General features: G+C 39.0%; 2 protein-coding genes across 2 annotated transcripts in view; both read right to left on the reverse strand.

Moving 5' to 3' along the window:
* Nucleotides 1-14,024, reverse strand: part of LOC118406652 (neuroblastoma-amplified sequence-like) — a gene marked incomplete in the record, with an annotated part of 29,297 nt that extends 15,273 nt beyond the window's left edge. Inside the window, 32 exon segments of the mRNA XM_035806885.1 lie at nt 58-120; nt 330-463; nt 841-888; nt 1,101-1,226; nt 1,453-1,587; nt 1,852-1,981; nt 2,269-2,343; nt 2,458-2,541; nt 2,657-2,728; nt 3,161-3,225; nt 3,802-3,906; nt 4,160-4,238; nt 4,648-4,758; nt 5,174-5,322; nt 5,684-5,809; nt 6,209-6,278; nt 6,570-6,625; nt 6,874-6,987; nt 7,531-7,724; nt 7,867-8,053; nt 8,334-8,402; nt 9,362-9,483; nt 9,944-10,071; nt 10,483-10,539; nt 10,979-11,064; nt 11,342-11,475; nt 11,711-11,754; nt 12,130-12,177; nt 12,607-12,687; nt 12,926-12,968; nt 13,244-13,298; nt 13,827-14,024. Coding sequence (XP_035662778.1) covers nt 58-120; nt 330-463; nt 841-888; nt 1,101-1,226; nt 1,453-1,587; nt 1,852-1,981; nt 2,269-2,343; nt 2,458-2,541; nt 2,657-2,728; nt 3,161-3,225; nt 3,802-3,906; nt 4,160-4,238; nt 4,648-4,758; nt 5,174-5,322; nt 5,684-5,809; nt 6,209-6,278; nt 6,570-6,625; nt 6,874-6,987; nt 7,531-7,724; nt 7,867-8,053; nt 8,334-8,402; nt 9,362-9,483; nt 9,944-10,071; nt 10,483-10,539; nt 10,979-11,064; nt 11,342-11,475; nt 11,711-11,754; nt 12,130-12,177; nt 12,607-12,687; nt 12,926-12,968; nt 13,244-13,298; nt 13,827-13,913 — 3,077 coding nt within the window.
* A 1,170-nt stretch (nt 14,025-15,194) lies between these two features.
* LOC118406828 (serine racemase-like) lies at nt 15,195-17,116 on the reverse strand. The gene is made up of 3 exons (XM_035807179.1): nt 16,991-17,116; nt 16,429-16,638; nt 15,195-16,023 (listed from the first exon to the last, which is right to left on the reverse strand). The coding sequence occupies exons 1-3, from the start codon at nt 17,039-17,041 to the stop codon at nt 15,841-15,843; spliced, it is 444 nt and encodes a 147-aa protein (XP_035663072.1). The 5' UTR covers nt 17,042-17,116; the 3' UTR covers nt 15,195-15,840.
* Between the last annotated feature and the right edge of the window lie 7,718 nt (nt 17,117-24,834).

A 24,834-nucleotide genomic window follows, 5' to 3' on the forward strand; every position in this document is an offset into this window, starting at 1 on the left:
ATAATGTGATCAGTACAAATTTGATTAGTCTTAAAGAGACATGTATAATTCACCAACCTGAGATGGGCTTCTAGCTTGTCAACATCATCATGTAGTCCAGCTGTCTTCTCTGTCTCATTTCTGTGCCAAAAAAAAAGCACTTAAGTTAACATTGGCCTCTCATGACAACCAACTGACAAAATATTTACTATGTGTCAAATAATGAAAATTAAAAAAAAAAAACGACAACTGAGGTTTCAACTCACTCTTTCAACCACTGTTAAACCATTAACAAATCAAATTTCACTGCTGAGAGCAAAATCAAATTACGTTGTAGAGGGAAAACTTACCCAAAACCCCTCTGTGGAAGACACTCCAATATGGCAAAGGCATGTGACAGTTGTTTACTGCTCTCACATGTATAAATACAGTCCAGAGCTAGGGACATGAGCTGGTCAACCTCAGAAATAATGGGCACAGCCTCCTAGATAAAAAAAATGAATGTTACAAAAACAGCTTTGAAGTAATCACTAAACAGGCAAAACACTACTTAATGCATTCCCATAGTTACTACAGGAATAGCTTATATCCACAAGATTGTTGATGCGTTGGGTACAAAATGTGGAAACATCAAAGGAAAGGTCTCATTTCATTTGTTTGTTTTTCTGTGATGCTTCTACAGATAACACAGATCACAATACTGTGTACATTCAAAGTTATGACTGCCCATCTTTTAGTTTATGTTAGTATATATTGGTTGTACATTAGTAGGGTTCTTCTAAAAGCTATCTTACTATCATGAGGAAAGTGATACAAAACTATATCGACTTTCCTTTTCAAAGTGAGGATTCTTCCACATACCTCAGGCCTGGAACTCTGGAAAATTTTTACCACCAGTGATAGATCATCCTGATAAAAAGAAAATCAAAGCAACACTTGATTATCAAGTCACTTTGCAACACATTCATGCGTGAGGGGGATGAAAATCAGTTGAATACTAGTTACCATAGTTAGATATACACTACCATTGATGGACTATCCAAATATTGTGACAGTAGTGCCTCCCCTAATTGTGGGTAACTTTGCATATTTTCTGAATGAAACAAGAGATGTCCACTCACTTTTGCAATCATCACCATGTAGTCCTGAAGTAGTTTGGTACCACTGTTGGGTTTCTTAGCATCACAGCGCTGGAGGAAGGGCAACGCTCGGTGCCTTATATTCTTCATGTAGTCATCCGCACTGGACTGAATAAAAGACAGACAGACATGCAAAAAAAATGTGAAAAATGCACAGGTTTGAGTTTAGTTATCAGCTAAAAGCTATAATTAAGTCAACAAATTTACATGGTCAAAAGGAAGAGCTCATAATGAGAGATTTTTGTACATAATTCCGTGTCTGTTATCATAATAATAATGACTTTTCAAAATCCATTATCAGCTATGGAATATTTTCCGTAACATTTGACCTCACCTGTGCCATGAGCAGCTGTAGTCTTTCAAGGTCAGGAAGCTTCTGGAACTTCTGAAGGTCAACTATGGAATCTGGTTGGCATTCGTACACCAGCATCTCCAGGGTAACCAGGTCATCATGGAGAAGCTGTAAGCCCTGAGGTGAAAAGAGTGTACTGGTGGTTTATGTGGCCAGCTCTCGGTGCTATTTCATCACACTGTGCCCTGTCATACAATGCATTACAGAAGTTCAATAATGCTTCTGCTAAGATTCACTAAAATACAAATGACACACCAATAAGGCGCTGGTCACAACAATGACATCACATGAAAACACCCTACATCTTCTGAAAGCGCTACATCTCTTTGAGATAGCTAATCAAATCTTTAGCAATGACAAAGAAGGAACGATGCCACCTACTTGGACATCCCTCTCCATCCCAAGTCGCACTAGCTCCAAGGCATTGTCCACCTGATGAGACAAGGCCTCTATGGACATGGCTCTCTCCTGGTACCACTGGGACACCAGCTTCTCATCAGGCAAGGCCACCCTACATTGTGAGCAAATCAGAATACATGTAGGTTAAGCTACACAGGACACATTTCACGTAACAATAAACATTTGACATACATGTGCTTTTTGTTAGATATTGTGATTCCGTGAATAAGGTTATGGTTGTCTCTACTTTGTAACATATATAAGTTGTAGTCAACAGATCATTACAATTCATACGGTTTTTGATATAATAAAAGTCATGATATTCAATTTATTCTGTAAAAACAAGTCATGATATCCATGTACCTACATGGGCATGTGACACATGAATTGTACACCTACCTGAACTTTTCCATCTGTGTGTTGTTTTCATACAGAAATGCCCCTGGATCCACAACCAAAGGTTCCACTGCATTTCTATTAAAAAGGTACAAGATGTGTCATTATCAAAGAAAACATAAAACTCATCAAATAGAATGATATACTAGCTGTGAGATATTAAAAGACAGATTTGTACAATTATGATGTTACCTGCATGGTACCTCCTCACACCAATCTCTTTCCCGTGGTTGGTTTTCCTTCCACTCTTCCAACATCGCCTGAGTTTCCTCCACACTGTAGACCACAACTTGAATTTGTTAGCAATCTGTACTGCTTATCAACTTATAACTTCAACACAATAACAGTAACCAAAAAAGAACGATGAAAAGACAATAGTTCAGTTTTGTACCTTGCTACTGGCAGAAGGGTTTGATATTCAAAAGGACTTGTAGTTTCTGGAAAGTTGGACAGGATAGCAAGCCTGAGGACAAGACATTTCAACACATGAGCACTAATTCAATATTAGAATTCCTCAAGAAATAGATAATGATCTGAAATATAAATTCTTTCAAGATTATTCTGTCACCACCAAGAGAGAATGATTAGTGAAAGTACAATCATTAATACAATCATCAATTTTACTACTTCTGCTAATAGCTTTTGTGATAATATCTAGTCTAGTCTCATACACACATGTACCTAATCTGATAGCAATAAATCAGAATACCAGATACAAATACACTGACTTAGACAAACAAATGGCCTGTTTTGTATCAGTCAAACTATATATTATGTTATAGATGGAGAAGCATGACATATTATGCTGTGAACAGACTGATGTTACCATGGGCAGGTATTAACAGCATGGCAAATAATACACCATGATAATATTATGACTCTGAGAAGAGATCACCTGTGTGGCAGCAGTTCCTCATGATGATTTGCAAACAGTATCTCTACTGATTGCCATTCATTTTTCTGTAAGGATTTTAGAAAAGATATTAGATTGGAGCAAGCAAATCAAAACTTTAATACTAGTTTAATTTAATTGATTTTATGGAGTTATTTCTAAAAGATTGAAGATTTACCTATTTTAAGCCTTACATGTATATTGTTGGTACAAACATAGTACAACATTTTGCCAAATACTATAACTGTCTCATCACATCTTCCCTTCTTCTTCTTTGTCTGCCTTACAACAAAAATGACCATCCACAAGTTTAAAAAATCTCTTTGAATGCCACTTGGATGTCCTACATGTATGTTCCTAGACACCTCAAGGTGAACAACAACAACATACAACCATAATGATTGTATTTTTGTCAGCAGTCATGCAATGTCATCTTTATCATGTATAATTCCTTTCCATTGCAGTCAATGAAACAATGTCTGTACTCACACTAAAGCTTCTTCAGAAAGTATTATAATGTTACAGTACTTTATACCATAGAAATCATTCATGCCAAAATTGCATTCCAAACCTAACCCTAACCCTTACCCCTAACCCTCACATTTCCCACAGTGTAACACATCATAGATGGAATGAGTGCTTACCCTGGCCATGTCCAGGGCTAACTCCACAATGTTCTGTTGGCGGAACACACTGAAGTACTGACTGTTGTACCTCTCTGCTGCCTGCTCACCTCCACCAAGAATTTCCTGGTGAAATCAGATATTTGGATTCATAAATTATGTACCAATTGAGTACTAGTGTTAGTTGGGAGCACTGAACATTTGCAAAGGTACTTAAAAAATGATGTTTGTAAGAAATTTGTAAATGCAAGATAGAGGACAAAACACAACAGCTACAATCTAAACTGAGTGCAGATTTAAACTTAACATAGACCAAATTGCCAAGAGTTGTGGAATTCCAAACAATGCAATATAAAGCAACTTTGATAAAAGTTCCCACCTCATACGTGAAGAGCCGGTCTAAGTACGCCAGGATCTTTTGTCGTACCCGACAAAGGTCGCTCTGTTCATAGTTCAGTCTGCAGAAGTGTTAGTATAAGCAATGATTTTAAGATTCATAAAAAAACTTATCGCCATTTTTTTATACTGTTTGCCAGTAGAAATCTTGTCATCTCAATATATAGCTAATTTGTCTGTTTGTTTACATTCAATCTTGTACAAAATGACAGACACAAACTGTGGCATCATTCTATCTATGGCCAATATTACCATTGGTTGGTCTTTATATATCATGATACAATTTCTTCCCAAATCATTTGATGTCCACTATTAAAATTAATGTAATACGATAGGCAAGTACATAAAAAAGAACACTTATTTCTAGGTGTATCCAACCTAACTCATCGTTAAAAAGATTTCTGCATATAGTCGCCCCATGTATGTGGAGGAATACATTTTAGACAAAGGCAGACAGTTTTTATCACCCACTTGCTAAAGTCCACCTTCTCCAGCATGGCTTCCTTACGAGCCTGTTCGTCAGACTCACTCTGATCAGCATTCTCCAGGCTGCCCCATGCCTCTGTGCCTTCTTCTGGTTTCCTGTGAAACAAAAAGAATATAAACTTAAATTCCAAACCTTATAAGAGAATGCATAACACAGATAGCAAGAATATCATCAGTAGATGATCATAGTGATCATAGTGAGGTGGAAATTAGTAATGACCTTTGGGAGGCTTTGGATGTGTTCAACAAGTAAAAAACATGTATTAACACAAAGGATGTAAAGTTAACTCTCATAATTCCACTAGGTATCATAAGACCATCACTTTAAAAAAATGAATTTCCAGAGATCTATTGAATGCAGCAGTAATCTCAGAGTATGCATACTTCAAACATCTAAACTGTATAATATATTCTTGAGAGGGCCTTGATAACACCTTTTCTAAATGCACTGTGGTCTCAGCTGAAGGTTACCCAGCAGATTATGAGCAACAATGTTTAACATATTCCATACTTGACACCATCCGTTCCATCCAGGGTGAGTAGTGTGTCCACATCCGACCTGCTGAGTCCGTACTCCAACAGTTCCCTGGCAGCATCTATGTCCTCCGGCACACGTTCCAAACACTCATGCAGTACCCATCTCCTCTTCTGTATCTTAGTCTGGAGTCATGACAAATAGTGTAACTTTTTTCTTTTCTCCACCTACTTTTAAAAATTTAATCAGCCCTAATTGCATGCATGATGATTGTACTCAAACTCAGTTGGAGTCTCCTAGGGCTGACTGAAAAAGGCAGGGCCATACTACACTACTACATTTTAGTACAATTAAACAAAGGAATTATAAAGTTGTCATTTGTAACATGGACATGGCATTTATCTATGGAAAACATGACAGAGCAAAGTGCAACGAAAAGTAACCGCAATAGCTATGTGGTCACTGTACAAAGGTGGCCGCTAATACAGGTTTGACTGCATACTACACCTTACAGTCACAATCTAATCTATAAAAGAAAACACAAACCAAGTAGTCTTGTATACTGGATATTGAAACAGGATGTTTGTGCCACTGTTTCTGATACACAAGATTGCTGTCCAGTCCGTACGCTTTGGCCAGGCTCAGCGCTTCTCCATACTCCTCATTCTCAAGCTGGAGATAAAAGGAAAACACAGTCAGCTAATTAGCAGCATGGTTGATTTGGTACATTCTTGTCAGAATTACCGGTATATACAATGTCATGTAGTGTAAAGTCATTCAAATTTGGGTGCTTAAGTTGACAGTAAGAGCAAAATTGGTTATTGCCATATTGAAAGTTTGCAGTGGGCACTCAAAGAATATTGTTGACAAAAAAATCTATCACCATTCACAGTCCCAAATTTGAATATTTCAAGATATACTGTATCCTTGACTGAAATGTGTTTATTCAGAAAAGCATGGTTCAAAACGATGGCTTGGCAATTTGCATGCCAACTCAAAATGTAGGCCACCACATTGAAAACTGAGGGTACTTCCTCTGTACTTGATACCATTTGAGAACTTCACACCAACCTTTCGTTCAAAGAGCTCTTCTGGGGTTGTTGATCTTAAGCTCATCAGACAGTAGCTGAAGTGCACAGCCCTAAAACAGAAAGTCATTTGGGCTTATTGTAAAATCACTAATAGAAGACTAAAATTCTAAGAGCAGAATAGGAAGAAGTAAATACATGTACATGTACTATCAAATCTGTTTTAACTTAATTTTGTGTGTGCAAAGTTTAGTTTCTAGTTTAGTTTCTATTTTATTTTATTTTGTCAATTTCTTTTCTTTCTGGAACAGACTTGTATCTTAATTCTTTTTTTGCTACTGCCCCTTTACCCCATGATTCGTCTCCTCACAAGGACCAAGCAGTCAGTGTTGAACTTTACCAACCTGGGTTTCTTTCTTGGCAGGGAAATTCTGCCACCTTTAGCCAATCCAATGACCACCTGTAATGGTAAAATAACATTCAGCTTACAAATGCAACACATTAGCCTTCATGTTTTCATAATAATGAGGTTTTGATCATTTCAACTTTTCAGTGGACAACCTTGAAATTTGAAGTTAACTACAGCAATGAGGGGAGTTTAAATTTTCAAATTTTACTCCTATCAGAGTATATTAGACAGAGTAATGTAGCAAGATATTCTGGAATATATCAGTCCTACTTTATCAACTTCAAGTGCTGTCATGTTACCTGCTTGACAATCTGTGCTGCTTGGATAAATCTGGATGTGTCTTCATCATCATCATCATCATCATCTGCCCCCTCCCCTGCACTGCGCTCTGGCTTCTTCTCTGTCCTTTCAACCTTGAGTGTGATTGAAAAACATGATATTCTGAACATATGTTCAGTGACACCCAACTGACAATCTTAATACCATCAACTTCAAAATTTGAATTAAGAATTCAAATTTAAAAACTGTTCTTTTTGTTCACTGTAAAAATTTTTGTACTTATATATTCCACTATCATAAAAGCCTTAACTTTCAGCATTACTTTCTGGAGGCAACCTCTTGTATAATTCCTTGTAGTTAATAGTTAAGATTGCAATCATCGTGGTCCACCTTGTGCCATGATAGAAGAAAATGTTTCTTAGTACGCAGCTTAAACTTTGATCCGATGCAAATGATAAGTGCATCAAACCTTAGACCATCCTACCGCAGTTTTCCTCATTTCCAGCACAGTGAACGTTTGTGCCAAAGTATTTTCTATTCATGTTGAGTTAACTTCTATGAATCTAATGCCTTGAAATTGCCACTATCTTTCCAAGGGCATCTGTAAGCCATGTAAACAATGTCTAAAAAACAGCTTAATCATTCCTTATACATCAGGTTTGTTCAGAAAAGATGACCTCTAGTGCCAGGAACTCTCCGTCCACAGCAGCAGACACCTGTGGTCCCGGCTCGAACCACTCGGGCGACTCTCCCAGCAGGTTGTCCAGACTCTCCGTGGAGGAGACGGTGATAGCCCCTGACTGGCGCGCCATGATCAGGGCCTGGTCAGACCACCAGTTTACATCACTCAGGGGGAAGAGTGAGCAGACACCTACAGGTGGGGAAATTACAGAAAGGGACAGAATGTTATATAGCATAGTGGGTAGTGTGCTTTCTACTAAGGAAGTCACAGGACAGGCTCAAGCCAAAGACTTCCAAAATAGCACAAACTGCTTTCTCAAACATGTCTGTACCTTTACTTCTCCTTGCCAAGGTTCCCCCCTGGTTTGGGTTGGCCAAGTCACAGCCAGGCTGCTGCTCCAGGTGCCAGCACTTGTGTATGCGCAGGGATGGCAGCTGCCACAGACACAGCTGTCCTGACAGGTGCACTGTGACCAGCAGCTGTCCATCAGGTGATAGGTGCATCTGCACAACTCCATCCTAAGTTCATCAAATGATGAAGGAAAAATAAGAAACTTGGAGTGATATTTTGTAGAGGGGAACAATACAATACAATAATATATTGATACTATAAACGTAACTATATCAAATTATCAACATTATGTACTTTAATTTCCAACTTCCAGTTAAGTGACAGAAACATTCAGTCTATGTCAACTATTTTTCATAACTGGATTTATTATACATGGATTATTTTTTGCTACTCTATTTGCTTTCACATTTGCTTTCACACTTGCTGAAAACCTCATTTCAGTTTTACCTGTGGACCTCTCTTGAACAGCCCAACCACTTTCAATTGAGTCAAGGATGCCAGACTTCTTGTCTTTTCCTGGATGGTGCAAAAAGGAGCAAATATAAGCACAAACATTTGGGGATGTAGTAAAAATATGTACAGTTTATAATCAGCCTCACTGAACATCATACAAAAGGAGTACCGTATATTCTCGAATAAAGTACGCACCCCAATTAAAGTACGCACCCCTGATTTTGGACAAGTCTTAGACAGATCTTTGGGACTGAAAGGTAAAATGGAAAAACTCAAATAAAGTACGCACCCCTTCTCCACCAGTTTTGAACAGACCTTTAACTAAATAAATTCGAATTTATGATGTTTTCCCCAGGTCATTTTGCATAAAATAACCTGGGTTTACACTGTCATTGTCTCTATAAACTTGTGAATTGCCTGCTGCAAATTATAAAAATCACTGAGAACTGGTAGAAGAAATCAGGCAAAACCAGTTGTACAAGTCAAAGTCACTAACTCAAAAGGATTGTATGCAAATGCCACTGTTAATATGTAAATCATGTTAAGACAATTTCTTTGTTTCATGCTTAGACAACTTCAAGACAACAACAATGTGTATGTTTTGAAACATTTCTAGAAGTGTAGCTCCACCTTGCTTTATTTTAGGCTTTTCTTACCATTTATCTGTGCAGTAACCTCAAATAAAGTACGCACCCCAACTTTGGCAACAACTTGTAGCACCTTTTCAATTTTGAAAAGTTAAAAAAGTGCGTACTTTATTCGAGAATATACGGTAAATGTATCTGAGTTACACAAGGACTAAAAAGAACAAAAAATCAAATATATCATTCTTGCTTTATTCATTTTTGTAAGCTTCTTCCTCATCATGTTGATACATTTTTCAGCCAGCCTGCAGGGCCGGGCCAATCCAACATTTCCATCCTTCCAGTCTCAGCTTACACCATCATCCACCTCATGTCACTCTACAGTGTTCAAACACCAAGGACACCAACACAAACAGACTGAAAGAAGGGTTGACCAACCTTTTGTCCCTCTGCTGTCCATGTCTCTGCCCTAGCATAGTGAGGGTATCCAGACAGCAGCCTCCAACTGGTCACCCCTGCTGCTTCAGCAGTATTGTCTTCATCAGGGGAGACTGACCCACCTATAGTAGCACACATGTGGTTCTGCACTGCACAATTCTTACAACTGATTTACATTCTGATGTTTGTGGAGTAAAGGGTTAAGCAGTCATCCACTATTGATGAGGTGAGGCACTATGCTTTTTACTGGCTATTAGTGCAAGATATCATGTTAAAAGCAAGAACACTGGGTCACTACAACCCTTATCAACAAGTGTGTTGGGTTCTTTAATGTACAGTGTTTAAAGCCTGAGGCTCCACAATGAATAGGGCAGAAGTTTTATCAGCATCCACGAAAGAAGAACACAACCCATAAGAAGCCTGATGGGGGCTCAAAGTACCATCCTCTAGATCCATACCAAGAGAAGCTAGTTTACATTTATCAATAGCTTTGACACAGAAAACTTTTAAATATAGGCAAACACTAAATCACATTTCAGAAGAAGAAAAGTGAAAGTTGTTTCAAAACAAGAAGATGTTTACCTATGAAGTTAGCGCTGCCCCCTAGCAGAAGTAGACTGTGCTGCGGGTGGTACAGGATATCTCCCGCCCAGCCCCCGTACACATCCACAAGGTAATGGCTGTGCTGCTCCATGTAACCCTTGGTGTTACTGCAAGATATACAAGTTACCTCAATCTGTCTGTCTGATTAAAAAAACATGAGGTCTGGGTGACAACAATTAAGAATATCCAATAGGCACATGACAACAATATTTCTTAAATGCCGTTGTGGTAAAATAGTTTAACCTCCAAGTAGGTCATTAGAAACAGATATATGAGATATGAATAAAAGCCCTTGGCAACATCAAAATATTTTAAACCAAACCGTTTATTTTAAGAAGATTAGCTCCTTAGGTGTTCCTAAAAACACTACACAACATTCCAGTAGAGCAGATTTGTCTGGAACTTGCCCCAAATTGAGGGTTCATACTTTAATCGAGAAAAAACGGTAACGTTAGTAGTATACCCACGAACACTGTTATTAGATGCTCAACTTGAAATTCATATTTTTTTGCCCCCACCTTACAAGATAACTAGTCAGTTTTCCTTTGTAGTTCATCACAAGCAGTTCATAGGACCTGAAAAGGTAAAAATGAATACATCAGTTAAAGCATTGATTCATGCTGCAATCTCTTACTTTTGGCATGCTCCATCATACACTTGATGCAAGTTATGCCAGTACTGGAAAATTTAGATTGACCACGCCACTTGCCAGGCCAAAGTCTGCACAGAGTACTTCATTTGCCCCATGGAAATAATAGCTTTGCCTCTTAGGATACCTTTTCCGAATGCTAAGTCTTCACATACTATTAAAAGGACTTTCTCCCTGACAGTGTCACAATAAACATGGCACATATAAAACTGAAGTAAGCAGAACATGTACAGTTTATAACTGTTGTATGATCCCATTCCATGCTGGGAGATGCATGACACTCTGGGTAATGCCTGGGGCAAACAACATCATTACCAGGACAACATGTATGCAATTTTTATTGTCAGAGTATAATTATGTCTTACCAAGATGGGTCATCCTTTGCAGGGAGGAAGGCCATGCCTGAAACAGCTTTTCTCAGGTCTGTTGGTCCGTTCTGTTTAGATCTTTCCTAAAATCAGTGTTACATAACACCATGTATTAAATTATCACTGCATCTAAATTAAGTAAGTAGAACAAAAGGGAGATAAAATTAATAGGAGGATTTAAAAAAGAAGAACTGATTTTTGTGGTGTTTCAGACCTTGGTGGTAACTTCTTACTGCAAATGTCTTACACTTGTCTTTCATGGTGAAACCACAAACTAAAAGACACAGCAAAGTCTGAATTTCCATTGCACCATGAAGTTCTGCATAATTGAATGAATTGTTGAATTTACATATAAAGTACCTGAGGAATGTTGAAGAGCATTGCCCCCATGACATCATGTCCCTGCACACTCCCACAGCTGTCAGCATACACCAGCATGACTCCATCAGGACTCCAGCACAGCTTACGCCACTGGGGGTGGGGATCTGATCCAACTACCACAATAAATATAACAACATAGCACTGAATCTTCAACATTATAACAGCATTCAGTAGACATTCATACATCACCTGGACATGCAGGATATGGGTCCTTACATGTAGTCTGGCTATAAAGTTCATTTCTATTTCATTTAAAAAGCACAAGCCAATATTTTCACAAAGTGCAAGAAAGGGGTATAGTGACTAAGTGAGGTACAATTTGACTTAACATCCCTTTCTTGTGCTCACCTGTGCATTTTGCAACAGCAGTGCTGAAGTCATCTCGTGAAGACCTGAAGAAACAACATAGCATAAAATTCTGAACCATACAATTAGATGGAAAATTAAAAGTTTTGTAAAGCAGTCTATGCATGAGCTGGCTGCAAAAACAACCTGCAACATATGTGTCAATCAATCAAATCAATTTCCAGTGTTGACAACGATTTCTACAAAAATTTATAACCACAGTACTGAGTAGGCCATGATATAAATCTGCTGAAAGCAATTTTGAAGGTACATGTTTGCACAGGTATTGCTGAAAACACTTATTAATCAACAAATTGACTACTAGTAGGTAATTTTTTGTTCCCAAAGACAATGCTTTTAGCATCCAATAATAATATCAAGATATTGGCAGAAGACCCATGGCAGAAGTAGAAAATCCTTACCTTATTTCAATCATATGGTCTTGTAGTACAGCAACAAGTTGCCTGTCTCTAGATGGTATAAAATAAAGAACACACACGCAAAAATCATCATCAGATTGCAAATTCAAATTAGTTAAAATATGTTTTGGTCTTGTGTACATCATTTACAAAAATGAAGGTACCAGGTAAAACATCAACAGCTGAGTGGACACAGAATAAAGAGGTACACCGTACAATTCCTGGTTTCCTGTCCTTGGGCCCAAAGGTACAAGGTTTCCTGGTCCCACCCAGGTCTACAGTAAATGGGTACCTGATGTTGGTTGGGATAAGGCAAAATGTGGTGGAAGGAGAGGGAGTTCTTTGCCTTACCCTTATACTGTATAACCATACCTGAGAAAAAAAAATGGATAAATGACACACTGTACATGCGGTCTAAAAAGGCTATGGGACCTTAACCTATTTGTGTCTACCAGATATACAAGGTTTACAAGACCTCACCTGGACACCTGCAGATCCCAATCCATTAGGGCATCTTTGAACTGGACCAGAGGTGCTGGCAGACCATGCAAGTCTCCTCGCCTAAAAACAAAATGGTAACACATTGTTCCATTTGGCATTGCATTGAAAAAGTCATCACCCTTGTATTGGTACTTTGAAGAGAGACCCATGCCTATCAGATGACAAGGCCATGAATCACAAAGGTAATGGCATACTATTATCTATTACATGTAAATTGTAATTGAGTTGCAGAAGATCAACTTAGTTGCTAATGTTACATGCTTTATGATAGTGGTGTTTGACTCTTACTTAGTCTTACCATATTAAGGATCCAAGTTTCTTGAATACTGCAACTGATAAACCTGGGTGATGGAAGTGAAAAAAAAATCTTAACCAAATTTGTTCGATTCATTTGATGGAAGCCTGTGTGATACAACTTTGAGTTTTAAGGTAGTGCAATACTGTATAATATCTATTGGTATGTAACGCCCATATTGACCATTATCCAGGCCCAGGTATGTTCTAATTGTAATATTAATTTAATGCAGATATTGGTGACAACAACAACAACAATAACAACAACATAAACGTAGTGAGGTATAAATTGTCAAGCAGATGCAAGCATCATTTCCCTTACCGACTGGTCCAAGTGCCAGCAGCTCAGGAATATATCTGGATACCAAAACTTCATCCTGAAAGATACATTAAGTGATTTCAATACTGATTTGCTGTAATACTAATAGATGTCTTTCAGTCTTGAGAGAGATGACTCAAGCTTGATTGCCTTTTTCTTCTATCAAAACCTGATTTTAAGAAAAGCAATAATTGAATGAATGGTATGCTAACATGTCTTTTTTTCTTCGTGACAAACATCAGGTAGGCCTGTTCTTGCTAAGTCTTTGAGCCTGCTTGCAATGTTAACGTTAAATTAGGTTCCATATACGCATAAATATTTTTGCGCAAATTAAATAGCATATTTGATTTCTTTGCGACAGTGTTATTTCATGACAATGCTTCAAAATCGGGCAAGAGCAGCCGGCAATGATATTTGTTTGTTAAATATATATTTCTATATACTTTAACGCTATTGGAATTCTAGTTATATATTACCAGGAATACATTGTAAAATGTTATGACAACATCATATGGACTGTTGCTTTAATACGTATACGTGGGGTCGCAGAAAACCGTAGCCCCCCTCCCCCATTTCTCAAACTTACCTGTTTTGGTGGTTCTAGTGTCTTTTTCCACTCTGCCCTGAGAAGGAGCTCGTATAGAATGTTTTCGGGAGGATTCAGGACTTCCATCCTGGCCAATCGGGTAGATTTTACGCGTCCCTGTCGGATCTGAGCGGTATTTGAATCATCCGCATTTCACAAGTCCACGTAGACCTGTGGACGTGACCCTGGTGAACTTTAACCTCTGAGGTAGTCTACCTGATGACCCCATAATGTACCGATTACGTGTTACAGGATGTGTATGTGTTACAGGAAGGTAACTTCGTTATACTAATACGCATGTGTTTGAAGAGATGTGTACAACATAATGAAGTGATTTGGTGATGTCACTGCAGTGCATGTCAATAGACCATGGAGGTGGAATAGACATAACGTTATAGAGAGCGATGTGGATATGTAACATTATATGGACATCGCATCGCAAGATTCGGCTTTAGATTATTACAAATCGGGATGCACATTGTAATTTGAGGTGTGCCGGCGCCGATCGGGTGTATAAACTTCTGGAACCCTGGTTACACTGAATAACCCAAGAAGGGATTGACGGATCATCATGATTTTTGGTACGCAGATTACCGACGTAATTAAATCAAATACTTGATTATTGACAGAATCAAATGCTAATTATGCTGATCTGCACGATTAATTAGGAAATTTTATAAATCCAATGCGTTCTGTGATAGTATTATTCAAACTTGTGGCATATGTAACAGAGATAGAGAGGAACATCGATAGACATAATGTTACACAATATATTATGCAGCTTATTTGCCCACTTGCGCTAGACACAAATTATGCTAACCAGTGCCACATTAACGTTATGATTGATTAGGAGGCTCAACATGGTCTTTCGCAGTTTGAACAACTTGTGTTATTTGGGCGGAGAAGATGATCAACTACTAAAAGTAATGTGATCTATCAAACTCCGGGCCCTTATTTTGCGAGGTTTGCTCTAAAGTTGGACATGTTCGCAATGCAGAAACCATTTTAGATATTAAGAAATATGTAACCATCCATGTGTATGGATTTATGGAATCTTTCGGTTTGGGCCTATTGTGTATAAGGATTGTATACTAGTATTACTTTGGGCCTATTGGTATACAGAACACATTGTGCGCAAAAGACTGACAACCCGAGGTATGTATTCAAACAAAAATACAGACTACCACAAAAAGTAAGAGATGTTCAATCTAGCACGAAAACATAAACTAGCCCGATAACAGCACACTTACATAGGTGCTCTATACATACCACGTATCTATGGTTAGTTTTCTTGCCTTATTTGTATGTAATAAGCATGCTATTCTATCTCAGATATTCTCCCCTTATTTTTCCGAGTACAATACTATAATACATCACTAGCCTTATCGTCGAGGGTGATTTTAGGTGAGATCAGAGATTATAGTCATTCAAGATTGATGTCTTGAAACATCTCAGTGATTATTACCCTCAATCATAAGTTACATAAGATAAGCAATCGATTTACATAAGATTAGCAATGCTGCACTTGCAGGATATTGCATACTGGTTGTAATACATTATACTTTGTAGATCATAAGAATTGAAAAATATCTAATACAGATTAAAATACGTAGCTTGAGCTCTGTCAACATCATACAACTACAGTACTGCAGTATACGCAAGACCCGGTAGTCAGCGTTGTGACTCCATCTCATGTGATATCCAGATACATTGTACCTTATGTATATTCATCCAAACCTTTCCTGCACCGGGTTTCATCAATCACAATGAAGATGCCAACATCTCATTTGAAAGGTCTTTCAGTATACAATTTTCGGGAGATGAGATTATGTTGGGTGGGTCGACTACCCTCTGTTCGCAGCCAGGGGCTGAATTGCGAGGAGCTTACAACAGGTGGGGCTAAAAGTTGTGACTTTTTTTCTTCCCTTTTACCATCACTCGTTTTCTGTTACTTCTATGTGTTTGCTAAGGGACTGCTGTGCGGGGTACCATCATTTAAGTCCAGAAAGTAAAGTCACATCTGCAGGAACTCAGACAGTTTACTGAGATCCACGTTCCCTCCCGACAGAATCACGGCGACGTTCTTGCACCCTCCCGCTCGTGCCTTGAAGCTGTCACTCAACGCCGCGGCCAAGCCCACCACTCCTGATGGCTCCACTACAAGCTTCATCCTCTCCCATACCAGCCGCATTGCAATCTGGGAGAAATAGTCGACATTGAAACATAAATCTATAGTCCTGGTGCGTGGAGTGCTCTACTTCTAACGTTACCAGAATGTTTCAAGGCCAACAATAAGGTCAAGCAATTCATTGGCCAACTGTGTTGTGCCTATGATAATATCCTTAACATCAGGAAGAAAATGTTAGTCACAATTTATCTTTTATAAAACTATACATAAAAGCAAACAAAGGAGAAGGCGATTAAGTTTCTAATCATAGACTGAAGAGAGTTTCGGTATCTTAATAAAACTACTGACAAATCATAGCACCTGCTGAAAACAGCCTTTGGTGGAGGAAATGACAAAATGTTTACAAACTAAATGTACTTCACGTGGCGTGGTATTCTAAAAATGACAACAACTCAGGTGCAGATACGGCAATACCTTTATTTCGTCCTCTGAAACAGTGAAGATGTCGTCCACATTGCTCCGGATGTATGTCCATGGGACTGTACCAATGTTTCCATTTAGCCCATCAGCTATGCTCTGTGGGAACCGGGAAAAGGTGCACCGCTCTCCGCTGCTGAGGGACATGGCTGCGTCATTTGCAACCTCCGGTTCAGCTCCGTAGACGCGGATCTCGGGACGAATGGACTGCAGGATGAAATGATAACGAGGTTCAACATGTTGACATGGTCTCCGGAGTTAAACATATTTGAATCGTGTGCGTGCGTGCTTTCTTGACAACTGAGAAGTAAAAGGCGTCTACACCTGAAATTCCCATGAACGCACGTGACTACTCAGGGAGAAACAGTGAAACCGAATATGCCTATATATACACGTATGGCAGCATTATTCTTAGTGGATTATCAAATTGATTTCCTTATAAGCCGAGGACGCATATTAAACATAACTGGGATGTAGACAAATGGTTTTAACCAGTTACCAAGCAAATTAAGATGGTTCATCCTATCGCCATAGAAAAGTAAGGAGAAGTGAGAGATACCTTGATGATCACGGATACTCCGGAAAGCATTCCTCCGGTACCAACTGGCATAACGACTGCATCAAGGTTTCGTACCTACAACAGAGATACAAAACGGATTCGAAACATCTTATACCTCCGTGAGATTTTGTCCGTACATTTCGTCCGCTAGTTGGGTACCACGATAAGCAAGACGTACCTTTGGCATCGTACCATTTACTCACATACCAAATATCACAATTCAAGCACAGAAACGTTGTCAGATTCTCGTCCACACACAAACATGAAAAGCAGTGCTTATGGCACTGAGGGAGCCACCCCGGGCAAAAATAGAAATAGATAAATAAATAGATAAACATTTACACAACTACTGATTTGATAACTTTACTTCACATAGGGTATAAAGTCAAGGATTTAGGACTTTTGGGGGATTGAATTACTTTTTTAGAATACCAACACTTTTGAGTGTGACAAGACTCAAAAGCTTCTACCTGTCGAAGGAGTTCCAATCCCATAGTCCCATGCCCTGATATGACGTCAGGATGTTCGGCACCAGAAATGAAGATCGCCCCTGTCGCATGCTGCACCTGTCTCACAGTTTGAGCAATGTCCTGAAGAAAAGCACTCGTTTGAAACGAAAGTCTGCTTTCCCTGAAAAGGCTCTCTATCGGCTACTCACTAGCTTTTCAAACTTATTCATCATAGCAAATAATTGGTGACTAATTTTTTTAACCAGCCATAATGACATTTCATGTACACTAGCGCAGACGTGTCGTAAAAAAACCGGAACCGTAAGCAAGATGTCGCCTATGTGACATCAAATAGGTAGTGCCCATGAAACTTGGCGAAAAGAATGCAGTTTCGTAAAAAAACGTACCTTTATTACTCAAATGACAATACAAGAAAATGTGTTTTACCTGTGCAGCAGGCTCGCACTGTGTCAGATTGGCGCCGTACGAGAGGACCGTTCGCTTCTTGTACTCCGGGCAGCTGCTTGGCATAACCACATGAGTAGTAACACCTTGGAGCTTAGCTGCCATGGCCATTCCGCATCCGAAGTTTCCGGTGCTGCTCACAACCACTTTTACTTGGTGCGGAGTTGCTGCATGGGAACTGACAAGCCTGGACACAGCGTTCAAGGCTCCACGGAACTATAGTATAGGAAAGTTGCAGTAACTGTGATCATAATGTAGCTCTCGGTTTGGAGGAAAGGAGTTTTGTTAGGAATATTTTCAACTCTACCAATGGCTTTGATTAATCCGTTTATCTAGCGTTTTATACAGTGTCACATAAATGGCTTGTATACGAGAAGAGAGTTACATTGAAATAAAATGCTTTCATATTTGAATTAAGTAAATTTCGCACGTTCGTACACAAACAGCAATGTCCTGTACATACGGACAGTAATTGTTGATATAAAAACGTTTTAAAGTAGCTCTGTAACAATTATATTACTGTTATGTTTAAAAAATCGGAATAGCTTTGGCTGTCATTGCTTTAAGCCTTACCCAAAATACTTCCTTACCTTACCTTAAAGGAACCTGATTTTTGGAAATTCTCGCACTTTAAGAAAAGTCGTCTTCCCGACAGCAAGTCCAGGGTTTCACAGGTTTGTACCGGAGTCATCATCACATGGCCAGACAACTTACTGGCAGCTTTCTGGACAGTTTCGAGAGTTACTACATTGTAAGCGTCCATTTTGTCACGGGAGTCTGGGGTAGGACTAAATCCTTGAAATGTGGACATCGAGGTTAAACAGCCTGGATCAACAGGACACTCCGTGATTTTGGCCGCAGGCAGCCGGACGTACAGGGCTTGTATGTTTAGGTAATAAATACACTACACGGTAATTGTATAGATTACAACGTTTAGTTTAGGAGGCTCGAGGTGATTAAAGATGTCTAGAAGGTAGCTAACACTCCAAACATTTAGTCCAGCACCACAAGATGATATAGTCTGGATATGGCAGGATCTAGGTGGGACATAGTGGCTCTATGATCATTAAATCGTATAGATTTATGAATTGAGGGCACTTGTTGAATAACTAGTAAACAACTATAATACGTAATATAATATGTTATACGTCAGTTAGAACTTTCGGATAATTCTTATTCTGACATACGTCAATTAGGTTGATGTTAACATCATCCTTCATAAGATAATCATGGCATGCTATTAATGAGTGGAACAATGATTGTTAAGGTATGAGGTTGATGGTCTCTAGTTCTGTATATTCTAAAGAGATGCTTGTTCCATTGTTGTGGATTTTTGCACTGGTACTTTGCTTGCCTTCCCAGTTCATAGGCTTGCAATTTTGCGTGATTTTCTCAGGTGCTTTGTTTATATCCTGGTAGTTGTATATTTCTATTGTTGTTGGGCTCGGGCACTGGATCGATGTATTGACAAAAATGACAAAAACACAACACAAAAGACACATGTACAATCTTCATTTGCATAATTCATATCAATCTATATAAATGTCGCATGTTTAGATAGTCCTATCATTGAACGGATTAAATTTACGCATCAAAATGTAGATTAGATTTGAATGATAATAATTGATTGATTGATTTTATTTTGCACTTTAAAAAATGATAACATACAGAAAATTATAGAAAACAACAGAACGTGCAAGGGGGGAGAAAAAAGCCATGTGGCTTATACAAACTCTCCCCCCCCCCGTCAAAATTTACAAATTATAATACAATTAAATGGGCATGGAGATTATACATCAAACAATAATAAACCAAGTGAAAATAACATAACCCAGTGATCATCATAACGTTACAATTGATCTTAACATCAAAAACTGAAATTAGACAAAACTAAACATGATCTACAGATCATAAAGAAATTAGTCAAAATCATACAATTAATCTGCAAGCAAAACCAAATGAAAGCAAATACAGAAAACCAAAGCAAGGGTGCAAACAAACAGGTTAAAGTAGCACCAAATACCAAATAATGATAAGATGTGATTTGCACAATCTTTGTCAATACTTACTTGAGCTGTCTTCTGGAATTATTCGCCTTCAGAATATATCTAACAAATTGGCCCCTGCAGTTCCAAAAAAAACTATAGAGCTAGCTACCAATGAAAAATTATGACCATATTATGTTCAGACAAAGAAAAGTTCTGCTGCAGTACCATGAAAAAACACTAGGAGTTCCACGATCAATCGTATTTAAAACGACACCTTTAATTGCAGTTCTACTGCGTTCCGGTGAGCGCTAGTGGCCTATACTAGGGCTGGGTATTGGTACGTACGCCCCCCCCCCCCCCCCCCGGGGCGAAATTTTCCGCGATCGCCCCCTCCCCGGCTAGTGATCTCGCCCCCCTATCTCGCCCCCCTTTAGCGATTTCGCCCCCCCCCCAAAAAAAACGGGTTTACATTTTAGAAGTTGATTGGTATAAATCACAAAATGCGTTTTCAGAATGATATAAGTACACGAGTCTGATACATAACTCCATTCATAGTATAAATATTAACGTAATTACATGATGATAAGACATTTGAAGTTGTTTCGGACAAGGAGGGTTGGGTCCTTGTATTCCCATTATTGCATATACTTGAGTCTCGACATAAGATTTATTTCATTGTATTCACCTGTCCTCAATTAACCTACATGTATAAATCTCCAATATGAAGCCTCTACCATGAATTGACCAGAAAAAAAAAAGTATGAAATGTCTTTATCAGTTATGTAGATAAGGTATTCATTAGAATATCGCACATTTGTTATATGCACCTAGCCTATGGGTATCTTCACCTCCAATATGACTGTTTTTCTAGTATCTAGAAACTCTATCAGGTGTTTTACCCGTGTTTTTTAAGACTGGTACTTTACCAGTGTTTTTGTAGCGTTTCGCAACAGGTATATCAACTTGCGCGTAGTTAGCTTTTATAATAAGAAACTATTATTCACTTGTGTTTTTGTTAGTGCTTTGGAAATGTTTCCTGTAGTTGCTCTTGAGAACCCTCCGAGAAGCAATGTCCTTAAGTGGGACGAAAACACTGGTGGGTATGGGGGGGGGGGGCGAAAACGCTAAAGGGGGGCGAAAACACTAGTGATCTCGCCCCCGGGGGGGGGGGGCGAGATCGCTGTCACACTTGTACAAAACCGGTTTTTCTTTTTGGACCGGTCAAGAAAAACCGGACCTGAAAAAATTAGGTGGACCGGATGTTGGACCGATTAGAAAATTAACAAATTATTTTATAAGGCATTCACACGTTTTGGCGCTTGCAGGTGGAAGAAAATAACATGTGTGAAGTAGAGTAGAGTTTATAGTAATTTCTACCAAGTTTTACAGCCAATCGCACAGGTGCAGTTAGCGTTGTAGGATCACGATGGTCAAATTTGGCCCAAAAGTTTCCATTCGAACGCAGAGTATCGGGTTACCAGGGCTCCCGCCCGGTCCCCGCGGAGGGCTCACGGTGACTGAAACATCTTCTACAAGATCGTGATAGTTAGAAAAGCAACCCCTCGCACGTGTCTCGTCTAGATTAAATGAAAACTGGCAGTGTGTACACGTCAAATATTGCCGTTTACGTGTGTTGCACAGTTTTGTCTCAATGTTTTCTGAAATGTGCCTAGTTGGTTGGTTTAGGAAGGGTGTTTGGTGGACAAATAAACAAATACCATATTTAGATCGGTCCTAAATTTGACTGAAAATCCAAATCTTTTATATCATATGAGTAATGATTGTAAAATCAAACTTTCTGTCTTAGGGATTTTTTACCTTCTACTTAGAACTATTTTTACAGCCAAGATAAGGTCGAAAAATCATGTTTTTCACACTCAAAGCCTCGTAAATAAAAATTGCCTCCATATTCCAAAAATCCCTAAGACACAAACCTGGAAATATTAGTTGTCGACAATTTAAGTCCTGAAGGAGTTTATTTGCACGTGTTTTGTAAGCGATTTAAATACCATGTTTGGCCGTATGTCGAGTTACACTGATAGGGACATGGAGTAATTGATACCGCCGTAAACAAGTGTTGTAATATCAAGGGTCACCAATAATGACGCCAGCAGCTTTGTTACATGTCACATGTTCCAAACTAAGCGGCAGCAAAACTAGGCTGGCCAGATAATGGTTTATATTTGCGAAAATGTTAGTTTTTCTTCTGACGCACGGCACCCAGGAAAACAAGGGTGTTTTCTGCATGTTTACTGTAACAACCTGCGGATGACCGGGGTTGACCTAGAATAGAACACCCGTCCTGTTCGATCACGTCAGCGTTCTGTTCGATCTCAACAGATGGAACCTGATTCGTGTTCTAAATCCCCACATAGAAGTCTGGAAATTTTGGGGCCAAATTTTACCATCGTGGATTGTAAAACCCCAGTATAGTCTAATACTCCACCAAACAGATTTCTTTGTAGTGAAATGGACCATTTGTATGAGTCATACTGCATCAGGTCCAGGTTCAGGGCCGGACCTTTGGACCTGAACCGGACCTGGACCTGAATTTTCTGTACCGGTACCCACGGCTCTAGCCTATACTATAACACAAACAGAAGGAGAAGAAACGTGCAAGCCAAACATACACAACAGACATTGATTTTGCCGTCAACCCGCGCCCCTTGATGCAAAGACGTAGCACTTAACACACTTTATCATTGAACAGATTCAGTTGAACAGCTTACTAAAAGTCGCAATCGCATATCCCATCTCAGCAAAACCTATTGAGAAAAAGGAACAAGTGGGGATTAGCAGTCATTTAACAGCGACTTCATGTCAGATTATCTTGACTTTATCAGCTTTAGTGCAGGTTGCACGAACCCTGTCCGTCAGATCTTGACATGTCCAAATTTATTTAACACAAGCAAACCAACCAGTGCCATCTCAAGTGTGTGTTCAACAATCTAAAAATGTTCGTCATGTTTAGGAGGTCACATGCCGGAAGAAAGAGTAAAGAGATAACTTGTTTTTGGTGGCAGGTACAAAAGTGAGTACCGAAGTATCGTAGCAATGACAGCAGCGATCACAATGCCTGTGGTATCAATAACAGCTTTATCAATACGTGCCAAATGTCCATTGTCTCAGCTGTAAAAACTAATTCCTAGCCTACTAAGATATGATGACGAGGAACGAACCTTGTGAAGTTAAACAATTGCGACATCGCTCGGAATGACTACAACAGAACTAGTTTATACTTAAAAGGGAGACATAGATTGTCGGATGATTAATCGTTGGATTTTCTATTGTCTCGCGTTAGAGGGTGACGCAATCGTATTTTACTATGGCCCAGAAGAATTCAGACATAAGGTTCTGCCTTATCTTGATGACAGTCCGTCAATACTTGGTATAATCTTTGCACAGGGGTAATACGTATCGATAACCGATTGAACGGGGGTGTCTGACATGTCATGATCGTAATCAACACTTCATAAGCTGAAGACACCAAAGATAAGCGTAGTTTAGAAAATGATAGGCGGTGTTCATCAAAATAGTAATAACCTGTGATAAGGGTTCGGACTGATCTGAGACTTTCTGAAATCTAATCTTCACGATTCCGACGTTGTTACTGCCGGGACAGATAACTCTGTTATCAGTGTTGACACGACAACAGATATAATAAATGTAACCTGCGTATCACGTGTGAGATGTAGCCCTGATATCACAGGTTTACATAGAGGGTGCGTTCAAAAAAGTTCGCGGCCTTGCCCGGATAATTATTAGCCTTCTACAGTGTAAGCCGTATTCCAATCTCCACCGAAGAAAAGCAATGATCAAAATAATTTTTCGGTGGATATTGATACAGGGCTTTACATTTTATAAGTATGTCCTGAAATTTGAATTATGCCCGCGTTTCTGGGCGAGACGCGTTTTTGAAACGCATCTCGCATTCGCATCGATCATGTTTGCAATGATGCAATGGGGAAAATTCGACCTGGTCTCCTTGGCAACAAAACAACTCTGGCCTTCGTGACCTCTAAGACAAATGAACGATTTAAACAAATATCATTCCTGTGCTATCTTATCAGCCTACAAGCGCTGCCGTTCGATTTGCCGATAAGATAAATATTTTGAAAGGCAGATTTAGGGGATAGATGAAACGCATTCCTGACCGGAAAACTTAACCTGTGAATACTTTGATGTCGTGCAGTGCGATTGGCAACCTTGACGTCTATTTACTAACGAATTTGCGTGGTATTTACTTTAAAATTCTTCACAAAAAGACTTAACATGGGAGTCTTTTCTTAACGGGAACCACATCAACGCTAATGATAGGGAAGTAAAATAAGGTAGGGGAAACACTATATGATATCATATCTGCTTAATATCAGAGATAGAGGGCACTTTGAATGCTCCTTGGCAGCTTCATATAGGATCATCAATATTTTTCGGCTTTCAACACATACGGTTATTCCATCTAGGTATTCTCTAAATTGAAAACACTCAGTTACTCAGTTAATCTTGCCTATGAACACATTTTCATGATTTCAGTATTTCGTACGTGAACTGTGTCATTTTGTCGTCGTTGTTGTTGTTGCTGTAGATATCTCAAGTGAGTTTGACATAATGATATATGCGTAAGTAAATAATGTCGTATGTACAAAATATGTACGTATCTAGAAAGGTCGCCAATGTTAACGAGTTGCTGCAGACATGATATGTGACCAGGGCGTACTCTCCAGACGGGCTTAGCTAACGGGTAATGCGTGAGTACACAAAGCTACGGCTTAGCAAAATGTACATTCCAATGTCAACTTTGGGATATAAATCAATGCTCTTTAATCTATAATGGCATATTTTGAGGGAAACAAATAACCATGTTGCTATGATCACATCTTCACAATGCTTTATAGACTTTTTTGGACGGTTTGGGTCTGTCCGATTCTCCATCACGAATCAT

This window comes from Branchiostoma floridae, chromosome 2, assembly GCF_000003815.2.
Source record: "Branchiostoma floridae strain S238N-H82 chromosome 2, Bfl_VNyyK, whole genome shotgun sequence".
NCBI classification, from domain to species: Eukaryota; Metazoa; Chordata; class Leptocardii; order Amphioxiformes; family Branchiostomatidae; genus Branchiostoma; species Branchiostoma floridae.